This window comes from Zootermopsis nevadensis, unplaced genomic scaffold, assembly GCF_977971745.1.
Source record: "Zootermopsis nevadensis isolate Lab colony 2312 unplaced genomic scaffold, Znev_1.0 Znev_ptg000029l, whole genome shotgun sequence".
Taxonomy (NCBI): Eukaryota; Metazoa; Arthropoda; class Insecta; order Blattodea; family Termopsidae; genus Zootermopsis; species Zootermopsis nevadensis.
In genome coordinates this window covers 9,698,889-9,707,150 of record NW_028259161.1, presented here as the reverse complement: position 1 = coordinate 9,707,150, position 8,262 = coordinate 9,698,889, and the positions used below count along the sequence as shown (strand labels likewise).

General features: G+C 37.4%; 1 protein-coding gene across 3 annotated transcripts in view; it reads left to right on the top strand.

Annotated features, from left to right (window-relative positions):
* The first annotated feature begins 66 nt into the window (after positions 1-66).
* Positions 67-8,262, top strand: part of Brf (Brf RNA polymerase III subunit) — a 48,082-nt gene continuing 39,886 nt past the window's right edge. The window contains exons 1-6 of one of the 3 annotated variants that reach the window (XM_022063980.2): positions 67-414; positions 625-669; positions 1,337-1,557; positions 1,951-2,038; positions 2,960-3,096; positions 4,203-4,307. In XM_022063980.2, the coding sequence (XP_021919672.2) occupies positions 1,344-1,557; positions 1,951-2,038; positions 2,960-3,096; positions 4,203-4,307 (544 nt within the window). In that variant the 5' untranslated portion in view covers positions 67-414; positions 625-669; positions 1,337-1,343. Of the gene's footprint in view, positions 415-624; positions 670-725; positions 833-1,336; positions 1,558-1,950; positions 2,039-2,959; positions 3,097-4,202; positions 4,308-8,262 lie in introns of those variants that run through there. The other 2 variants (XM_022063891.2, XM_087358131.1) reach the window with 2 other exon arrangements.

Genomic DNA, 8,262 nt, shown 5'->3' with positions numbered 1-8,262 from the left:
ATCCTGCCTACCCCTTCTTGCTGAGCTTGTTTGGTTTTCCCATGCAAGTCAAGAAAATATTAATGCCAATTTTACGTACGTGTTTAAGTTCATTTTACTTAAAGCAGCGGTACATATGCATTTCGAAACAGCGTATTAGCAAGAAGCCGGAGTCCCTAAATTAATAAACTCATATTCAGTGGGAAACGCTTTCTGTTCTCTAATGTCTTATAAATTTTAGTGAATGAATGTTGGCCATTCTGTATAGCCATATGTTCGGTCCGCACACCTGAGGGACTGGGGAGTTGGAACTTCAAGAGTAGTTGTGTCAGTGCATTAAAAATGTTGATGTAACTTGAGTATTTTAATGAATAAAAATGCGGTAAAATTTTAGTCACATTTGTAGTCTTGTACACTCATATGAACTATACACAGGTATGTACTGCTTTATATAATACACAATTTTATGAGGAAATGATTAAATTACATGCTAGATAACCTTGTGCTGCTCGCACTGGATGAATGTGCTGAAGTTTAAAATTAATTTAGTATTGATGTAGCTTGGAGCAGTGAGTTCCCCTTTTGTTGTAAGATTTGCATATGGTTTTTTTAATTTATAAGGCAAATTGGTCTTTCCGTCCACAGACGAAAGCTTACAGCTTGCGGAAGACGGCTTTGACGAAACTTGATGTAAGTGGGCATGTTGTTTGATGCGGGCTTGGACAAGATCCAAGAGTCACTTGTCGACAGAAAAATTGATTCTAATCATTAAAATGTAATAAAGTTTTGAGTTGCCTTTGAATTACATATACCAGTATGTATTTCTTATGGGACTTGTGTTTCTTGCGGCAGTGTAAGTAAACTTGTGTATGTGTAAATATACATAGTACAGTCAAAACAATTACATAATTTTTGCCCATTCGCATGACGTTTTACCATAAAAATTCTATAAGCTTTTTTTGGTTCTCTATGCTAAATATTCAGTCCAACATAACCTAAAAAGTGAGAAATACCCACTCTTACTGAATACTGGTTCTTTGGAAGCATAAATGTGCCAAACCATGGGTGATCACATTATTTTTGTGAGCCCTGATGATGGAGGCAGTAAACACCTCTGAAGCATCTGTAAACTTCTTCCAGAATGCATGGTACAACATCTCTGAAGACAGACAAGTCAACATTCTTTTTGCTTTTCTTAGAAAGATGGAGATTTGGTTTCAGGATATGCCATTTTTTCATTCTGCAAATATGTTAGTTTAAGCCATGTTTATATATGTTTATCATGTGGGTTTTTCTTAGTAACATGATTATTATTCAATATTGGCCTATTGAAGTACTTCTTCTTTGCTTTTTATAGATTGAAGATGTCGAGTGGTAAATGTAAGAATTGTGGCTGCTCTGAAATAGATGTAGATCCAGCTCGTGGAGATGCAGTGTGTACAAATTGTGGCTCAGTTTTGGAAGACAGCATCATTGTCTCTGAAGTTCAGTTTGAAGAGAATGCACATGGGGGTAGCTCAGCACTTGGACAGTTTGTTTCATCTGATTCTAAAGGAGGCGCAAGAGGTTTTGGTGGTTGTAAGTTACCAAATTGTACTATTAATAAGTGTGTGCATTTCTAAATATGCTGAGAAAATTCAGACTTTGGGATTAGTTACAAATTACATATTTTATGATAATCTAGGTCATTATTTTTCAGTAGATAGTAGGGAGTGAATGTTTACTTCCATATTTAATTTAATGGCACAGTCATAAATAAGCTATTATAAGGTTTGTACGAATAAGATTTAGAACTATAAAGTAAAAAGGAAACAGTACTGAATGGTTTCAGGAATATGGCAAAATTGGAGAATATGTAATGCAGGCACTAGTACACTACACGACCTTAATAAACAGCATGTCACATTAGTTGCTGGGTCACTATAATATTACATTGTGATAATAACAGTTAATTCCCTTCTGTTTGTTTAGCTTTCCACGCTGGACTTGGAAAGGAATCGAGAGAGATAACACTCAGGAACACGAAAAGAGCAATAGTTAGTTTGGCTCAACAACTTCGGTAAGATTTAATAATGTTTACATCCTATGTTAGGCCTACTAGACCCATGAGTTGACACCATTCATGACACTGATTTTAACTGTCACATTGAGTGATCGAAATGAACAAAGGGTCAAACTCTAGACAATGGTAATCATGTATTTTATGTGAAAGCATCTGCTGTCAGTGATGTACTTTTTTCCATTATGCCAGAGTTTTTACCCTAATTTTCTTTATCACCATGTCTCTGTGTCTGTCCCTCCTGATAACTTTTAAACCATTTGACTGATTTGTAGGAAACCTGGTATATCTTGTTAATTTGTTACCATCAGTAATACTAATGTGATATTCATATCAACGTTTGAGGTGGGAGTGACATAGTGCTACTGAATGTAAAGGGTTTTGAATTATGTGTGGTAATATACCTTCACAAAATATTTTTGTTGAATTTAAAACAGCAAAGTGTAGGAAATCTGAAATTTACATTAGGCTTTTGGTTTGACAGCACTGACTAGTCGAGCACTGCAACTACATACCTACAAATTCTACATGAATATTTTTTGTAGTCAGCATTTGTAAACAAGATGACCATGTGAAACTTTGAGGTATATCTGAGTAATAAATATTAATCTGAAGGTGGTTGTCTTCTTGGATGATGTACCATGTAGTCTTGTAGAAATTTACTGATGTTTCAGAGGTGCCTGCTGTCTCCATCATCAGGGCATGACTGGAATCAGCAGGCACCTCGTATCACGCTACGTGGTGTAACAACCCAGAAGACAGCCATCTTTATACTCACTGCCATGGGAACCTGAAATTTTACAAGGATAGACTTAAAAAAAATGTTATTTTATTATTGTGTCTATTCTCACGAGTGTGTTGAATAACTTGTAAATGTCTCATGATAATCTTCAATTTTAATTAGATTTATTTTAACTAAAGGTTAAATCAACACTGCATAGATACAGCATTTAATTTCTACAAAATGGCATTACAACGTCAGCTAACAAGAGGCAGAAGAAATACCCACGTTGTTGCTGCATGTGTGTATATGACTTGCAGAACTGAAGGAACTCCACGTATCCTTTCCTGTTACAGTAGTAAAATACTAATACTGTTGTATGGGTTTTCAAGGTTTTTAGGATATTACCTAATACCAATAACTGGATTTAATGAAAATATTATTAAAATTGTTATTGATTCACGTGTTAAGGAGGTGCTCTTCAATAAACAAGCTGTGTGCAGCGAAAATTGTTGCACGTCTCAGATATGAAACTGAGGCAAAACTGTCTGACCCATATAGGTATCTGGAATACAAGAATCTTTGCATTTCCTATCTCTGCTGGATATGTAAGAAAGCAATATGCAGGGAAGTTAAAATGTATTGGCATGTATAGAAACCTCTGTTCAAACCATGTGGACTAAAAACTTAAACATGGGCATGGAAACCTAAACAAATAAAAAGAAGTAAATTACTGAAATTAGAACTACTTTGACTGACAGGTTCTGTGGTTTTCCTCACTTTCTCCAGGCATATGCCATAGTACCATAAAAGACAGATTATAACCACTTCCTTCCATGTCCTTTTTAATCCATCATTCAGAATCATTTCACACTTTAAATAAACCAAGAATCATTTTACTCTCTGCTGATATTTCTTATTATAGGGAACAAAGAATATTCGTTTAAAAGGAAGTTAGAAATTTCTTCTTCTTCTGTGGCGCAACAGCCCAAAGTTGAGCCTTGGCCTCGTCCCATGTGGGAAATTTCTTTGGCTTTGAAGTGTGCCCACTGCCTCTACACAATTTCTACTCAATCCTGATTTGACTACTAGAGCCATCTAGTAGTGAATAAGGAGTGACTTCGGTGAGAAATGGCTGGTGAATTTTGCTTATGCTTGTAAAGTTCTTTTACATGCCGTAAATCTACGACATAAGACCGCCGGCTTTACTTCCGCTCCAAAGGAAGTTGTGCTACAGATTTTTATCACCCTTAAAAATCCATCAACCTCGGCTAGGTTTGAACTCATGAACGTTGGCTCCAGTGGCGAGCACGCAAACCACTAGTCCACCGAGGGCAACTTATAAATTTATTAGCAATACAATTTCACTTTCAGTGTGATACATACTTACTTAAAATACTAGCAACAGACATTTGTAATAAACTGACCTTAATGAATGATCAGATATGCTAATTGACTTCAGTGATGTCCTGCAAATTTGTGTTTATGAACTTGGACGCACCTACCTCAGACTCTCCCAAGCTCTTTGTATCAACATTCCATCCATGGGTGAGTACTGTTACAGTTTCTGACTATTTAAAGAGTATTAAATCAATCTGTTGCAAGGAGACAGTTAGAAATTTATCTGTAATTAAAACTCCTTTGTAACTCTTTATATATAACAATAAATTAACGTCATCATTTTTTTGGTTCCAAAGGATCCCTATAGTATGTTCTAAGCTGTGTGCATTATGCACCATATGTGATTCAACTACAAACATAAATATTCTTCTTATATGGCTCCCCGGTCCATATTCGGTCCATGGCCTCCTCAATTCTCCTCTTCCATTCGGTCCTCTGATAGGTCTGTCTGTTGATTGAGATTTCAAAACATATATAGATATTATAGGCATTAATTAATCTGCTGTCATAATTTTGTGTATGAACATGTCACTAGGCACCTCCATGTCTTGATATGTTCCAATTTTCTGTGATGAACAACGTTGTCATTGCCACTGTGTGAATATGCATCTTTGAAAAATGTGCAACTTTTATTTTATGTTTTTATACTAAAATAACAACTTATGGCTTCAGGAGTTTGGAAATTAATTTAATGAACAATGGTAGTTATTACTATGTAAAATTTATCGATAGAATTACAGTTAGTTTTTATTTGTATGTGAGGATCATGATGAATAATTGTAATTTTACCACCCACTAGTAAGATGAATTCTTTAAACCCTCCATTGTCTAATCCTTTGCCACCAAAAACAGCATTATGCCACATCCTTTTATGTGTGTATAAATAATTTTTTTTTTGGTTCTGCAGCTGCTTGCAACAGATGAACGTAGTTGTAGCATGATGTGTTGGTCTCGTACTTTCTCGTAGCATGTGGTCAGTGTAAACATAGTGGTATTTTGTTAATGTGGTGTTCGTTCTATTAATCATGATCAGAACTTTGAAAGAAGTAGAACCGACCGCAGTCACCGTCAGAACTGCCCAAGAAAAGATTTTCACTATATTTTACCTGGATGTAGGCCTAAATTTTGTTTTTGAATCAACCACGGACTTCATCTTGATCACTAACTGAATTCTGCATTGTAACTTGGAATAGACCACTTAGGAGATTCAAGTATAGATAAGGACAACATTAAAATTGATGAAAACAGATTATGAGAATGTGAACTGGATTAAAGTACCTCAAGAAAGGATCCAATGTTGGACTTTGTGATATAGTGAATATATAAAATCAGGAAATTTGTTGAGTAGTTGACTGCTGGGAGTTGGGACGTTGCCTAGATAACTTCTGAAAAGTGAGTAGCATGCTTTTCCTTCATAGCTGTTGGGCAGTTAGTTTTAAAAACTGAGGAAAATGTAGTCAACTCTGCAGAAGGCCTTACCCATATTAGACATGAGCGTTACAGCAGTTTTCTGTGTGTTCATATATCTGAAAAGTGTCTGACATTTAAGTGAATATAGATATTCAAGATGACATATAAGTAACTGAAAGGTACAGTAAAGCTGTTCCATCGCACACCATGAAGGTGCTTAGCAGGAGAGGAAGTACAGTTCCTACTTGCTTTTGACCTCAACACTAGATTGAGGGGGGGGGGGTGTCAGTGTCGTACACTGACTGTGCTTTACTCCCTGGGAAGAGTCCTGGTACTTACTGGATAAGAGACTGGGTAGGCCCCAGAGCCAGTCTGCATGCAGAGGCTAGAGGAAAAAATCTGTCGTCTGCTGAGGATCTAACGCGTTGTGTAGTCTGTAGTCACACTATATTGACGGAACTTAGTAACTGATGGGTAGTATGTTTGAAATAGAAACTGAGAACATTTGCAATGGCATTAAAAGTGAGAAGGCTAGATACTCTTGTCAGTAGGTAATGCAACTCTAGTTTATCTGTAATGACACTTCAGAGACTACGTAGTGAATAATTATGTGTTAAACCTATAGAGATATTTCTTATACAGGATGATTCAAAAGGTTACGGCCAAACTGAAGGAGCGTATAGAGGGACTCAGAGAGAACAACTTTCGAATAGAATCCATGTCCTCCGAAGTTATCCTGAGTCAGTAGAGGCCATTGAAGGTAGGGAAGTCTGATAACATACCGCTGAAATAATCGTAATTTTAAGATTGCTAATGTAATCCTTGTACATTAATAAAAAAACAAGATTAAGCTAGTAGGAGAAAGCAAAGTAAGATTATTTCAGCGGTATGTTATCAGACTTCCCTACCTTCAATGGCCTCGACTGACTCGGTAACTTCGGAGGACATGGATTCTATTCGAAAGTTCTCCTCTCTGAGTCCCTCTATACACTTCTTCAGTTTGGCCCTAACCTTTTGAATCACCCAGTATATCATACATATTTGAAATTGGTAGCCCCAGTTGTCCAGCATGTAGCTAGTCACTGACTGAGCTATCCGGGTTCCTATTTTGTATTCAGTGGTGAGGAAAAATATCTCAAGAATTTAATCCTGATAATCCAGACCACAGTCATCAACTTAATAAGTTTTGTAGTTCCAATTTCATGTTTAGTAGGGTACTTCTGTCATCCAATGTTAAAGATGATCCATATTGTTGAAAAAAAATAAAGGACTGTACTCCATGCAGGTGGTAGGACACTGCACTCAGAGATACATAAGCTTATAGTCTCGATTTGGAACCAGGAAGTGCTACCAGAATAGTGGAATGAATTGGTTGTTGTCACTAGCCATAAAACAGGTGACAAAACTGAGTGCAGTAACTTCCGAGGTATCTCGTTTGTCAACGTCATACAAAATTTTATCGAATATTCTTCTGGCACGGTTAACTCCATTTAGGAATGAAACTATCAGGAGTGATCAATGTGGATTCTGCTGTAAGAGGCCAACAACTGATCAGACCTTTTGCATTTGACAAATATTAGAGAAAAAGTGGAAGTGTAATAGGTCACTACACCAACTGTGGACTTTAGGAAGGCATATGATTCAGGTAGAAGAGAGGTACTGTATGGCATTTTGATTGAGTTTGGAATACCAAAGAAAGTTGTTGGGTGGATTAAAACAAGGGGATGCCTTATCCCCAATGTTTTTTAATTTTGCTGTAGAACATGTCATCAGGAATGGCTCAGATTAAATGGTCTGCACCAGATACAGGCATACCTCATTTTATTGCGCTTTGCAGATCGTGTTTTGTACAAATTGAAGGTTTGTGGCAACCCTGTATCGAGCAAGTCTATCGGCACCATTTTTCCAACAGCATGTGCTCACTTTGTGTCTCTGCGTCACATTTTGGTATTTCTCGCAATGTTTTTTTTAGACATAATGCTATTGCACACTTAATAGACTACAGTATAGTGTAAACATAACTTCTATATGCACTGGGAAACCAAACAATTTGCGTGACTCACTTTATTGTGGTGATCTGTTACCGAACCTGCAATATCTCCGAGGTATGCCTGTATTTGCCTATGCTGATATCAGTTTTCTGGGGGTGGTGTGAGTACCATAACCAAGAATGCAGAAACTCTCCTACAGGCTAGCAAGGAAATAGGCCTAGAAGTAAATGTAGACAAAACTAAATAAAGTAAAGTAAAGTTTGTCCCACTATACGCCATGTAGGCGTTTGGGGTGAGTGGAGGTATAACTCCTCTCTTCCTTGACCTCGGCACTAGATGGGGGTGAGTGGTCAGCATCACGCCCCGTCCGACTTTACCCCCGGGAAAGGATCCCGGTACCCATTGTAGAGGAGGCTGGGTGGGCCCCAGAGCCGGTCTGGACGCAGAGGCTAGAGGAAAAATCCTCTGCCCCCGTCGGGGATCGAACCCCGGTCGTCCAGCCCGTAGCTAGTCACTATACTGACTGAGCTATCCCGGCTCATTGACAAAACTAAATACATGGGCATAATATGAGCAACAATGGCAGTAGTAACACATCATTTGAAAATGTTTCAACATTTAAGTATCTGGGAACAACAATAACAAATATAAATGAGATCCATGATGAAATTAAGAGCAGAATACATTCAGGAAGTGCTCGT